Source organism: Hydractinia symbiolongicarpus, chromosome 11, assembly GCF_029227915.1.
Source record: "Hydractinia symbiolongicarpus strain clone_291-10 chromosome 11, HSymV2.1, whole genome shotgun sequence".
NCBI lineage: Eukaryota > Metazoa > Cnidaria > Hydrozoa > Anthoathecata > Hydractiniidae > Hydractinia > Hydractinia symbiolongicarpus.
Window position 1 is genome coordinate 25,468,500 of NC_079885.1, and position 15,452 is coordinate 25,483,951.

Here is a 15,452-nt window from a genome sequence, read left to right on the forward strand (position 1 = left end):
GCATGATTCCAAACTGACCGCCTCTTCTTATTGTATTTAGCAAAGGTCAAGTCGGTTTTATCATATATGTCAGAGCATGAAAACTATCCATGCAGAAAGCAGATGCGTCAAGCAAATTTAAGCAAGTGAAAATGGATTATAAAACTATTAACAATGGAATTAGTATCATGATTGAAAATTTCTGTTTTTTATTGTTATTTCTCTCTTTCTCTGTTGTTTTCTTTGGTTTGTCTGAGAGATTCTTCCGTTTCGTGTTTTATCTTTATTGAAGATATTTCTTAATTTCGTCCTTCGGACGTTTAGTTTCTATTCATTTTAGCTTTCTTTGATAGTTAAGTTGCTGAAGTTTTGAAAATCGCTACTGACTGTAGGATGAAACAATTAGTGTTTTTAAGAGGTATTACAATTAGTGTTTTTTAAGGTATTTGTAATCATGTCCAAGAAAAAAGATTTTTGATGTTAGTTTCTCTTTAAGTTTCCAGAGGCTTACTGTTGCTTAGTTGTCACTATCAACTTAAGCAACCTTGTCCCCTTTTCTGCCAACGGAATATACTAGGTTGACACTTTAGAAGACCAAGTCACGTGTTTGCTTGCTGGTGCGACAATGAAAATCAAACTTTTGTTACTCACTACTTACTGAGTCTCCGTATGAAAGTAACATGACTTTTAGAATTCTTTTCTTCATGTGCACGAATACATAAAGTATTTACACGTTTTAGTAAGTTAGGAATATTCCCCAAAAAATAAAACTGGTGTAAAAGAAACTAAAAGTGTTCTGCTGAACAAAAAAGGTTAAACTTATTATTTTAAGCGATTACAAACTTTACAAGGGGAGATTACAAATTCGACAAGTAAACAGATTACAAATTGCGATAGGTTTGGGATTAGAAAGTACGATAAGATCGCATTACAAATTACGATGGGATTACAAAGTGTGGCAAACTCGGATTACCAATGCTACTGGGTTACAGAGTGATACAAAACATCAAGTATATCATCTCTTAACTTTCTGATCGTTTTAAATTAGCGTATTGACCGACCTGTTCCAGTTCTGCAAAATACACAGGAGTATCGCCGCGGTAAACATGAAAACGAGGTTTATTATGAACATTTTTTATTTCAAAGCGTGTTTTGCTGAGAAGAAGACTTTACCACAAGATTAAATTGCTATTAAACTTTCGTAAGTCTTAAATATCACTACTGAACACCTCCCTTTATTTATTCATCCTTATTTCCAATGTTTTGACTCAAGGATAACCTCCTTTTGAACTTAAAGACAAATAGCTCTTTTTAGTACTGGCAAAGAAATCATCCAGTCAAGAAAGGAGATTACCTGTTAGAACCAATTAATTTTTTTCTGAAGCAATATTTATAAATTTAAACATTAGACGAATTAGTTACTACACAGTGAATTCCTTTAAAGTGAAGGATCGGTAAAAAGATATTCAAATACATTATTTAATTATTTTAAGCTCTCATGTCAAGATTGTTCGCGGTATTTTTTTCTTTATAGTATTGTTTGATACAATAGAATACATTGTACGCTTTCTCAGCTAATATTTCATCTTGTTATAACTCGCTTTGCAATTTTTCTTTCGTTTTATTTCTAAAGTTCTCATACTACATTATTTACGACTCACGTTTCATGTCTGCATTTCTTTGATGTTATGTGTTCTCAAAGAAAGTTAAAACTATGTTTTGTTTCCCGGAGTGATACATATGCTTATTTATCAATCGGTCACTATATGATTCATATATTTTGCTATAGTACTTTTAGTTAAAATATCTGCGGCATTTACCGCATTAATCGAACTTGGGGAAACATAACTTCAATTTCTTTGTTTTGGCGCTCGAAATTTGGTGAAATAAATAATTTCTTTGTTTTTTATCCATATCTTTGTGAATCTCGTACTCCACGGTTAAGTTAAATAAGATCGTTATTGTAATCAAAAAATGACTCGATATCCTCCTGGCGATGCTCGTTGGGCAAACTGTGGAAGTTTCTTTAAATCATATGGGTTTTTTACAATAAACTCTGCTTTTGTTGCACGCCCAAAACCAGTTACTTGTTGTGTAATTAAAAACAGGTCTCAATGTTCATAAAGGTGGGGAATTTTATTTGAGTTTCATATTGATGAATGACTTAGCTTTGTCAACCTTAGTTCTGAATACTGAATAACTAGGGCGCCCAGGACGTTTGGATAAGAGCCCAACGCAGATTTTTGCATTCGGCTATTAAAAATTTACTAGAATGTGTCATCTCTTTAATAATAGCCGGGCGACCCCGTGGATATTTGCACTGGTCAGCGGCTAGTCTCTATAATAATAGCTGTCGTCTGTCTGTCTTTGTGCGGACCCCCCGCTGAGTTAGAAAATGATGTTACGGAACCACGAATATCAAATGAGATATATTTTTATCCACTTTCTTGCGCCGGGTAAATATTGAGGACGGGCGAACCCGTGGATTTTTCCACGGGCAACGACTAGTCTATATTATAATACCCGTATACGTCTGTCCGTCTGTCACACAAAATGGTACCGCAAGTAGCGACACACACGCAATGAGGTATTAAAGGACAGGCGAACCGTGGATTCTTCCACGGGCCACCGACTAGTAATAAATAATTCATTTCACACGCATGAACTTTCGCGATTCTCTTGGGAAATTTTGCGACATAAACTTTTGCGGTTTTGTCCAAACTTCGCTGAATGAAGGTATGAAATGGAGTTGCAAACATTATCCTTAATATTAAAAACCTTTACTTTAGAGAAGAGGGAATTGTAAAGGGTTGGAGGTTCTAATTATTGTTGTTCACCCAGTGGACTCCAATGTCATACAGGGAAGAGAAAAGAGAAGATCAGTTTAAAAATGGAGGAAAGCTTTAGGTTATATTTAAATACATTTGATTCGAAGTTAATATTATAAATTTATAGACCTTGGTGATTGAGTACCTAGAAAGGGCTTGCCATGTTTAAAGCTTGCTGAGCAGGATATATTTGGCTGAAATACACTTCAAAATTAAGGATAACAGCATGAAATTGAGTATGAAACAACCTTGTTTAGTCTGAAGAGGACTTACTTCGTGTTTGATGTTTCTTGAGGGGTAGGGGCTCTCCCTGCGCCAATTTCCCCCGCCTATTGATTACTCCTCTAATCTGTACTTCTGTTTTTGAGATAGCATGTACGAGATGAAATAGTAGATCTTTTTAAAAAATGTTTTGGCAAATCTTGCTTTACCAACCACCCGTATTGGTTAAGATGTTATCAACCTACTTACTTTTTGGTCTCAAATTATCCTTTGGTTCCTTCTCCATTCGAATATTTATATCTCTTAACAATTTCTGAAAGCTCTCCGCTCGACTAAAAAAACGTGAAAACAGGCTTCCTCAAAATATATATCATCAACCAGCCGCTGGTTGATGAAATAATCAACAGCAAAAATTTCCGTACCGCTACACTAAACTGGTACCGTTCGGTGTATTTTACTAGTCCCAGTAGTAAAAAAGGCTACAAAAAAAATAAAAGCAGTAGAATAACAAATAATTATTGTCCTAGATTTAATCGATTAAAGCGCTCCTTTTATTCTCTATTGAACCTATCAGAACAAGTATCAGAACCCTAACCCTATGGAAATGAAATAATCGATTAAGTCCTATCCCCACCAAGGGCGATGAGTTCCTCGCCTCTTTTTTCTGTCGCGACACGGACTTGTCGCTTAAGTGGAAATTAAAAAGCGATTAAATTTTTTACCTCTTCCGGAGTTCACCGCTACGAAGTCTACGAGAAGGCAATTGATATGAAAACGTTTTGATATTTTGTCGTCTAAATTCTTTTCAAACTTTTATTTAAAAAAAAAAAAAGAACTCGCAAAAGTGAGACAATAAATAATCGCTAATTTAAAAAATTTGCTACTTAACTTTTTAACAGAACACTTTCTCGAAATTTACTCGTGTTATCTACGATATCGCATTAACACAATATAAAAATAACGCAAAAAGAACGTGGGAAATAATAAAAGAAGTTATAGGTAAAAAACAAAATGTTCAACATTGTCTTCCAGACAGGATCACATATGACAACAATATTATAGAAAACGATACTGAAATAGGTAACACATTTAACGAATTTTTTGTAAATGTAGGATCAAATCTGGCTTCAAAGGTTACAAGCAATGTTAACTATAAAAACTATATACCGAAATGTAAATTTAAAATACTAAATGATGGGCTTCAATTAGATGACTTAGAAAATGCATTTAAAGGCCTAAAAAAGGGTAAAGCTCCAGGTTATGACGATATTAGTAGTGATATAGTAATAAATTCTTTCACATCGATTAAACACATTATTTATCATATTTTTAAACAATTATTTTCTCAAGGCATATTTCCAGAGCTACTTAAAACTGCTGAAGTAATTCCAATACTCAAATCAGGCGATACTGATTTGGTCTCAAATTACAGACCAATCTCGATAATGCCAGTACTTTCGAAGTTGTTGGAAAGAATTATGTATAACAGAGTGTTCAATTACTTTACTAAGAACTCCCTTTTCCATCAACAGCACTCGACAGAACATGCCGTTATGCAACTTGTGGAAGATTTACACAATTCCTTTCTAAGCGGTAAATATACCCTGGGTGTATTTATTGACCTTTCAAAAGCTTTTGATACTGTTAATCATAAGATTTTACTAGAAAAACTACATGCATATGGTATAGACGGAAATACGTTAAAGTGGTTTAAAAGTTATTTATCTAATCGCACACAGTTTGTCAATGTTGGGAATAGCAAAAGAACTAATAATCTGGCGATAAAATGTGGTGTGCCTCAAAGCTTTATACTTGGGCCTCTCATGTTTTTGATTTACATTAATGATCTTCATTATTCCACTCAAGTTCTAAATCCCATTATGTTTGCAGATGATTCTAACCTTTTCTATTCTCATGGAGATCTCAATACACTCTACAGAACTGTAAACAACGAACTTATAAAACTAACAGACTGGTTTAACGCAACTAAATTATCTCTAAATGTTAAAAAGACCAAGTATAAATTATTCCACCGAGCGCATAAAAGAAAGAGACTACCAATAATATTACCGGAATTTTTAAAATATTACCGAAATACCAATAATATTACCGGAAAAATTTCACAATCTCACGTGAAACAGAAACGAAGTTCCTGGGAGTTATACTAGATGAGAGTCTTACCTGGCAGAAACACATTGAAACTGTAAGTATAAAACTTTCAAAATCTATTGGTGTTGTTTATAAAGCTCGACACCTCCTAAATAAACATTGTCTAATAAATTTATATTTTTCATTCGTACATAGTCATATAAATTACGCAAATATCGATATATAAACGTCAAAAACACGCTGTTAGGACTATTCTTTTTCAAGACAAATTTACGCAAAGCAAACCACTACTGCAGTCTATAAAAGCTTTAAATATTTTCCAGATAAATATTTTTCAGAACGTATCCTTTACGTATAAAATAAAAAACAAATCTATACCCCCCATAATTTTTAACATGTTTCAAGTAAGAGAAAGTAAATATTCAACCAGGTCATCTGGTCAGTACTATCCAACATACAGAAAAACTAAGGCCAGTCAGTTTTTTTTCTTCATATCGTAGTCCATATATCTGGAATAGCATACACAAAATTGATAGATTTGTACTTGACAATGAGCTAATTTAAAATGTTTTCATAACAAAGTAAAAACATTTATATTTCATAGATTGAACAATGAAGTCTTATACTTTTAGATATTTATTTATCTTTTGCAGGCATTTGTTATTTAGCATTTTTTACGTAGGTTATTTTAATTCTCTTTTCCATGCATATTTTTAAATACAAGTGTCTTCATAGCAAGTGTATGATATGTTATTTCAACAGGTTCTCAATGATAAGACTAGTTATTTGTCTTCCTTGAGTTTCCTAGTTTACAAAGGTGTTTAGTTAGATAGCATTATTACATATTTTTAATCTTGTAACAATTAAATTTAGTGAATTTATTACTGTAACACTTTACTACTGTATATACCTTTGTTTACGAAAAAAAAAAAATATCTAAAAAATATCTTATCAACGTCATCAGTTTGACATGATTACAATCCCTGACACAACACAGGGCAACTTTTAAACATAGTCCCACAAGCACTTAAAACCACAAAGCACTTTTCCCGTTATTGCTCTTCATTTTCACGATTATTTCTTTACCCTTACATTGCAGAAACTGCAACTTGTAGGTTTATTTTCAATGTGTTTTGCCTGTCCTACACTCATCTAACTTCAGAAAAGTGAAAAGTGATGATGTTTGGTAATTTGGAGAAATAGCCAAACAACATTTGCAAAAACATGATGTCCCGAATTGTATTTGAAGACCCAGCCGCACAGCAGTAATACACATGCGCGCTTTTATTTCAAGGTACTCCAGATCACTTAAAGTTAGAAAGTAAATGAGTGTCCTTTACTAAAAAATAAATATGTAATATGTAAATGCTGTTACCTTCCAGTAACTCGAACACCGGATAACTCGAACTTTCATTATCTCGAATCATTTTCTTTAGTCCCATAAACTTTCGTTAATACTTTATAAAAATTTGCGGTTAACTCAAACCTCGGATAACTCAAACATTCGTTAACTCGACCCATTTTTCGTAGCCCTGGGCCTAATTTCTTTGGATTTACTCGAGAAAAGGACTAGATAAATGTCATATTCTTTTTTTTACTTTTTAATAACTCTTGATGTAAAATATAGATAGATAATGTTGTCTGTCAATGACAATGTAATTTACAAGGGACTTGCATATCTTTTTCATCGCCAAGATTGCACCATTTGCTGGTAACTATTGCCCACTTCATAAAAAAATCGCGTCAACTCGAGTTATAATGTCATTTTAGACTAAATTAGACTTAACGGGAGCTTCGTTTAACTCGAACTTTCGTTAAATCGAGCTATTTTCCTCGATCCCTTGTAGGTTCGATTTGTCGGGAGTAAACTGTGTTTGTTTTGTTTGCGGTTTCTACAGCCCTTGGATTCAACTCAACAGGGTGCTTATTCAATCAATTGTGGTATTTCCGGTATTTCTTAATATAGCCCACCATAAAAATGACAAAGTTTAGGGTTTATTGGGTCTACCTATTGTTTTCTCCATACGTACATAAAAACAACAACAACAACTACAAATATTTTTTTCTAATTTTGCCTCGATTCTTAATCTTAGTCTTGCGAATATTTTTGTCAAATTTCGACTTCGTCTTCTGTTGTCAGCAATCTCACTCCATCTACAGCACAAAATATTTTTGCAACCATCTTATAACATATATTTGATCATGTTATCCGAAGTCGACTGAACAATTACCACCCCCTTCTTCCCCCCCCCCCCCCCCATTTTCATAGGTCTAGCCACACTTACATCATCTTTTCTGTTCGTCATTAACAAGCAGCCTGGCCTGATATAAAAAGCGTGATGAAAAGTTTATCACTAACTGTGTAGAATGTCTAACTTAGTACAATGTCTTAGTTCAACTTATTGCTGAAACCCCAAATTGCTCTGCAACAGTCGATTTAAATATTCGGTAAATTATGTTAATTTCCATCGTCCCCGTGTTATCCAGTGGTGCAGGGTTTCCCGTCTGTTTTTATCAGTAGAATTGGCAAACACCCCTGGGTGTTCTGTGTATTTAAATTTATGTTGTTATTTCATATCCTAGCAAATTTGAATGCATTCGGTGTTTTTGTTGTGTCACGACTATTTTGTTTTAATTTTAAATTTGCCTGTTCGCGAAAATAATAAGCACTAGCTAATTTATTTTGTGTGTCAACCGAAATGGTTTCTACTAAATATCACTAACATACGCTTCAACTTACATATTTGACTTTGTTATTGACTGGTTAGATTTTGCACTAATGCTCCTTTGGGGGGAGGACATTTCTCACAAAAAGGCGTTTATTATTAAATTCAAATTTAATGAGTGACGTTTATCCGTAGGTGGTTGGGAAATAAAGAGGCGTTTGGGAAAATCAAAAGTCGTCCCCTTCTTAATGATTCATAAAAACAATTGTCAGTTAATTTTAATTTAACATTGGCATAAAAACAACATGTCTAGCATATCAAATAAAGCAGGGATTTTTTCGATTATTATTTGTAGACCACTTGATGCAGGAAAGAAAAGCCAGGTTTTGCAATCCTGTCTGGTGTCAAACTTTCTTTTTAGGTACTGCGACAACACCGGCCATAACATTTTGCAAAAGGAAGGCCAAATAACTCACTTGTAGTTGTTCACAAACGGTTTTAGGATCATAGGTCATTTGATTTAATCGAAAATCTTAATGATAACAATTTCTGCTGACTACAGGATGTCATATTTTCTTGCTTTTTTGAACTTTTAAGTACTATCATGTGGATTGTGACATCATGCAGGATATGCTGTTTACCTAGCCTACACATTACACATTGGCAAATTGAAGCTACTGGCTTCAAAGTTTTGGGCTGGTGGCGATGCTTGAAAATTCTTACAAATATTATTTCCAGTTTTTTTTTTTTTTAACCTCACCACTAGCATTTTTGAAATGCTCCCAATAAACGCCCTTCAAGGAAGGCAGGCAGTAACTACTAAGTAACTAACTACTGGAAAAACCCTTACAAGCACAATCGCTCAACTGGAAAACTACCTACAAAAAAGCAGTTCCTAATGCTAAAGTGCTTGGGTGACTTAACCAAGAGGTTGAAGGCAAAATTTATATTTTCTATTGCATATTTTTCATGGGCTGTTTTCTCGTCTAGGATCCATGACTACAATCTTTGCAAATTATCATCTAACTTTTGCAATTAAGTTTCATTAAATTCACCTCAAGTAATCATGTACTCGTACTTATATTTTAAGATAGGATGACAAGTCACAGAGATAATTGACGTATATTTGATTGACAGTTAAAATGACAAAGAGGTCACGACACACATATTGTGTTACAAAAGCTAAGAGGGAAATCCTCTCCGAAACTTCAGAATTGTAAAACGAATTTTCTTTTCCTCTTATTTTACATGATCGCAATTTTTAAAATATGCGACTAAACGGGACAGGGTTTATGATTTAAGCCAGATATTTTAAATGCAAACAATTGAAAAAAAAGCGCTAAATAAGGACCGTTGTAAAAGCACTGAAAAATTATGTCCTGGGTCTAAACAGAGCGATAACAAAGAATAGGCATAAACAGGACGATAACATAAGATGGTTATAAACAGGACGATAACTTGAAATGGGTATAGACAGGACGATAACATAAGATGGTTATAAACAGGACGATAACCTAAGATGGTTATAAACAGGGCGATAACATAAGATGGTTATAAACAGGACGATAACATAAGATGGTTATAAACAGGACGATAACATAAGATGGATATAAACAGGACGATAATATAAGATGGATATAAACAAGACGATAACATAAGATGTTTATAAACAGGACGATAACATAAGATACAGGACGATAACATAAGATGGATATAAACAGGACGATAAGATAAGATGGTTATAAACAGGACGATAACATAAGATGGTTATAAACAGGACGATAACATAAGATGGTTATAAACAGGGCGATAACATAAGATGGTTATAAACAGGGTGATAACATAAGATGGATATAAACAGGACGATAACATAAGATGGTTATAAACAGGACGATAACATAAGATGGTTATAAACAGGGCGATAACATAAGATGGATATAAACAGGACGATAACATAAGATGGATATAAACAGGGCGATAACATAAGGTGGTTATAAACAGGGCGATAACATAAGATGGATATAAACAGGACGATAACATAAGATGGTTATAAACAGGACGATAACATTAGATGGATATAAACAGGACGATAACATAAGATGGTTATAAACAGGACGATAACATGAGATGGATATAAACAGGGCGATAACATAAGATGGTTATAAACAGGACGATTACATTAGATGGATATAAACAGGACGATAACATAAGATGGTTATAAACAGGACGATAACATGAGATGGATATAAACAGGACGATAACATAAGATGGATATAAACAGGGTGATAACATGAGATGGATATAAACAGGACGATAACATAAGATGGTTATAAACAGGACGATAACATAAGATGGATATAAACAGGACGATAATATAAGATGGATATAAACAGGACGATAACATAAGATGTTTATAAACAGGACGATAACATAAGATACAGGACGATAACATAAGATGGTTATAAACAGGACGATAACATGAGATGGATATAAACAGGGCGATAACATAAGATGGATATAAACAGGACGATAACATTAGATGGATATAAACAGGACGATAACATAAGATGGTTATAAACAGGACGATAACATGAGATGGATATAAACAGGACGATAACATAAGATGGTTATAAACAGGGCGATAACATAAGATGAGATAAACAGGACGATAACATGAGATGGATATAAACAGGGCGATAACATAAGATGGGTATAAACAGGGCGATAACATAAGATGGGTATGAACAGGGCGATAACATATGATAGGTATAAACAGGATGATAACATAAGATGGATATAAACTGATCGATAATATAACATTAGAACTTTAGAGGTAAAGGACACAAGCTTTTTAATACAAGTTTTTATTATCGGTTCTACCGTGGCTGAATTGGACAAACTAGATTCTAGTTCATAACTGGCGGCAAAACTCGCGCTAAAACTCGCGGCCGCGACTTATAACTAGCGGCCGCGACTTATAACTAGCGGCCGCGTGTTTTGCCGCCAGTTGTATTTTTTCTGGTCCTGATTTTAATACGTGTTGTTGTAAAAACTTTCGGCACAACTCGCGGCCGCTACTTATAACTAGCGGCCGCGACTTATAACTAGCGGCCGCAACTTGTAACTAGCGGCCGCGTGTTTTTCCGCCAGTTGTGCTTTTCCGGTCCCGATTTTAATACGTGTTTTTGTAAAAACTTTTGGTGCAACTAGCGGCCGCGACAATATGAAAATTGAGAACATGCCTAAATAAAAAATAGTGTTCAGTATCAGCCACTATTCATTCAAGTAGGTATGTCTGACAAATTTCTTCCTTCGACACATCCTGGCACATTGCAGGAACTTGTTTGTTATTACCATGGCATACATCCTAAACTTAAATACAAGGATATATGTTCCATAATTGTTAGTCATCACAAGAAGAATGTTTCCATGTCTCAAATGAAAGCTATATTGAAGAGCAATGGATTGAACAGAAAAAGAAATGTGTCTGAAAACATTCTAAAGGGTGTCATTGAAAATGAATTGCAAACATCATTGTCTAAAGTTGGATACCGTCAAATGACCGAAAATGTCTGCATGAAATATGGATTTTGTGTGTCAAAAGAAGATGTACGTCGGGCTATTAAAGAAGTTGACCCGGAAGGCGTGGAGAGTCGAAAATATAATACAATCAAAAGAAGAACATACTGGTCTCTTGGTCCCGGCGATGTATACCATCTGGACGGAAATGATAAGTTGAAGAGATGGGGGTTTTGCATTCACGGATGTGTGGATGGATTCAGCAGGAAGCTTTTGTGGCTGGTCGTTGCGTCTTCAAATAATGACCCGCTAATTATTGGTAATTATTATCTGCAATGTATCAGCCACTATAAGTTTTGTCCTCGATTACTGCGAATGGATAGGGGAAGAGAAAACATATATTGTGAAGATTTACAAGTTTTCTTTACTGGCTCCACTGAGAGTTTTTTATACGCAAACTCAACAAGAAATCAACGTATCGAAGCATATTGGTCGCGCCTTAAAAAGTTTCGCACAAGCTGGTGGATTGAATTTTTCCAATCTATGGTCAGTCGCAACATTTATAAGCCGCAATTGGATACTCATCAAGAATGCCTTCTTTTCTGTTTTTTGCCTATTATACAAAAGGAGTTGAATGAATTCGCGCACACATGGAACTTGCGCACAATTCGACAATCAGCAAACACTCCTGGAGGAAAACCTGATATGCTTTTCCATGTTCCTGAAACTGTTGGCTTCGAGAAAAAAGGTGTTGATATCGATGAAAGAGACTTGCAGATTGCGAATAACTTATTACGCATTGAACATCCCCCGGTTCATCGCAATAAAGATATACACGAACTATTGATTTGTTACGTACATATAAACAGCATAAAAATCGCTAAGGACGCAGAAGGTGGATTAGATATGTACATAAAGTTGTTGGACTTATTATCACGTGATGGATTTTTAATATAAAACATTCAAGTATTGGGATTTAGAGATAAACAAACTAATATTTAACGTTTTTTGAGTTTTGCTTTTGTTAACAAAATATAGGTGTATTTACAGCATAAAAAATATTAACAACTTTTCAACAGGAAGACAAAAAGTCACAACAAGATGTGTATGCAAATGAGCAAAATTATAAAAGTCTAAGCTTCATGCTTTATGAGATTTTTTTGTAAAACTGGGATAAAAAATATTTATGCTAAAGCCCACAAAAAACAAAAAAACAAAACGAACTCATATATACACGTTTTTTTTATAAGAACAAAGTATTCAAATTTAAAAAGTTAAGAACGTTTGAAGGTCTTTCTTCAAGTTAGTGTTCTTATACAAAAAACGTGTATGTAACATAAGGGTATGCAACCAAAATTTAAAAAACCTTTTATACACAGTAACTAAAAGACTATATCCAAGTAATATATTACGAAAAACAACCTTCAAATATTCATTTCAATTAAATCTCTCCAAAACCACTACAAAATTTTATTGCAGTTTTCATTGCCTGTCCAACATTTTTTACTGGTAAGACAACAGTCCTTGAACAGGTTGACACCTTAGGAAGCACAATGTCCTCTTCAAAATTTATATCTAAAGGGTCATCCAATCCATGAGGTGGGATACGGTCAAATCCAGTAAAGAAAAACAATATATCTTCTAGAGATATACCAACATGATCACCGTTTGCAACTTCAGCAAGATAAATTTCAAATTCACAAATTGCTGATTCAACCAAAGATCGTTTGTTAGATCCAAGTATACCATCACGATTAATTTTTAGTAATGCAACAAACTCATTTAAAGTTATTGATTTATTGTTTACTTGGAGGTACTTTCTCATAAAAACGACATTGTCTGGTTCACCTAAGGCTGAGTCGATGCTCATCAAACCTTTTCGAAAGTGCTCAAGAGCATGGTATCTGCTAAATATAACATAATTTTTTGCAAACATCATTTTATCCTTTTCTTTATCGCCAGATGGCAAAATGTTATTATCCAGCATTTCATCAAAATTCCCTTCTTCAATTTGTTGAAGTTTCGCTTGAAGTTCAGCATCATCAACATTTATAACATCATTAGATTCTTTCGAATATAACGCATCAACAACACAAAAATGTAAACATTCTGGTCCTCTAGCAGAGTTCAAAATTGATAAACCTGTCAGTTGACCCAATTTGTAATATGTTTTCATTTCCAAATCCTGTGGAGCAGCCTTAAAGCACAGGGCAGATGTTGATCCAAAAAATAGACCTGGCACAAGGTTAAAGTACTTCATGCACAAAGTTAAAAATTCTTTATAAGGACCTCCAGCATCAGCAGCTGCTTCGCCAGCAAATCGTATAATAAAATCATGCTTTTCTGCATCAAATGATTGTTTTAATAGTATGTTCCAGAATTTATTCTGATCTCTTTGAACAATAATGTGGCGTGGAGACATTTGGATCAACCGTTTAAATTTAAACCGTTCCAACGCACACTTCAAAAAATCCATTTCACTCACATCTTTCTCTTCAACATTGTTTTGATTTAATTCAAAATCAGCTGGAATATCATTTGCAAAAAAGCGGTCAACTTCATCATCACCAAAAACTTCAGAGTTAATTTCATTACTTGTTTGACACACTGGTGGTTGGTTAAGACTAGGAGACCCTATGGAATGTCTAAATCTTATAGGGCGTTGCACATATCTTAAAGAAAAATGACTTATTCTAGCTTCTCGTAATGCGGCATTGTTTTCAGGATGGATTTCGGGTTCTTCCTCAACATCCCCTTCTTCTGCAACTATTTCATCTTCAACAACAATAACACTGTTGCTATGATCTTCCAAGTGAGAATGTGTTTCTTGATTCTGCTTTTCTTGGTCTGCTGATAAACTAGCCTGATACTCCAGATTCTGCTCACATCGAATACAGCTAATATGATACGTACAGGAGCAAACTTGACAAATGTTACCCTAGTAGTGAAAAACAAAACATGAATATGAATATATGTCGAAAATTATTGTTAACATTTATATATATTCAAAATATTTTGTTGGTGTCATCCTTAATATTAATAACTTTTTACCTATTACATAAGCCATTATGCACAGACAAAAGGCTGTAAAAGAGTTTATATATAAAATAAATAACATCATTTATCACCTTTTCCTCAACTTCAATATCTGCAAATGTCTCAAAATCTCCATCACTTTCGTCACTTGGAATTTGAGATATCTTCAAAAACGAATCCAGGGTGAAAGAACTGTAACTTTTTGGATAATAGAGATATAACAGAATTGCTTTCTTTTTTTCTTTCTGTGATAAAGCATATTGTTCTAAGTTTTTAAAAGTACTCTCCATCTTTTTCCCATTATACTGAGCTAAGAATGTTTTTACTCTGTCTGGCACGTTGTATAAATTACGAGCTATAGTATGCATCTCTTCGTAAGTGCACATACGTTTGCAGTCGATGCTGTGAGATTTGTTTCTTTTAGCCACATAACATTTCTTTTCGTAACACTTTAACCCAAATGTCACTTTATATACCTCAAGAACTCTAATTTGCCTATTTTTCGAATCAATGCCAAAAACATGGTTTTTTTTCAATTGGTGTTTTAATTCTTCAGCCCTTTGTTCATATGATTTAATGGTGTTGGAAGTGGCAGTGAATTCTTGTTTGTATGCTAAAATGTCTCCATAAACGAGACCTATTTCTAACAGTTTTGCATCTGTGACATCAGACGCGACATTGTCGTCAATTTTGTAGCAAACAAACGATGGCAGAAGATAATCCAAGCTTCTGGATTTTAGAAAGTGTTGAATCTACAAAGTAATATGTAGGGATAAAAAATAAATGTAAGCTTAGCTAAATCTGTAAAATATGTAGAAAAGTAAGATTTTATACTCAATTACAAACAGAAGTAAAAAAAACAGCTCATTTTATTACCTTGCTGTAGTTTTCGTTATCGACCACAACATTAGCTGCCATGTTTGTTTATGTTTAAAAACGTGCACAGAAGCATTTTGTTTAAGCCCAGTGTTATAAGTCGCGGCCGCTAGTTATAAGTCGCGGCCGCTAGTTATAAGTCGCGGCCGCTAGTTATAAGTCGCGGCCGCTAGTTATAAGTCGCGGCCGCTAGTTATTAGTCGCGGCCGCTAGTTAC

General features: G+C 34.2%; 1 protein-coding gene across 1 annotated transcript; it reads right to left on the reverse strand.

Annotated features, from left to right (window-relative positions):
- Positions 1-12,145: 12,145 nt before the first annotated feature.
- Positions 12,146-15,282, reverse strand: LOC130613763 (uncharacterized). Its single transcript, XM_057435104.1, has 3 exons — positions 15,236-15,282; positions 14,452-15,111; positions 12,146-14,261 (listed from the first exon to the last, which is right to left on the reverse strand). Exons 1-3 carry the CDS (start codon positions 15,275-15,277, stop codon positions 12,765-12,767), a joined length of 2,199 nt encoding a protein of 732 aa, XP_057291087.1. The 5' UTR covers positions 15,278-15,282; the 3' UTR covers positions 12,146-12,764.
- Between the last annotated feature and the right edge of the window lie 170 nt (positions 15,283-15,452).

What these genes read in the sequence shown, in the direction of transcription:
- LOC130613763 (XM_057435104.1), bottom strand. Translation starts at nt 15,277, where the DNA reads ATGGCAGCTAATGTTGTGGTCGATAACGAAAACTACAGCAAG. An exon ending in ATAACGAAAACTACAGCAAG is followed by an intron (nt 15,112 to 15,235) that starts GTAATAAAATGA and finishes ATTACTTTGTAG; the next exon opens with ATTCAACACTTTCTAAAATC. An exon ending in ATATTGAAGTTGAGGAAAAG is followed by an intron (nt 14,262 to 14,451) that starts GTGATAAATGAT and finishes TTTCACTACTAG; the next exon opens with GGTAACATTTGTCAAGTTTG.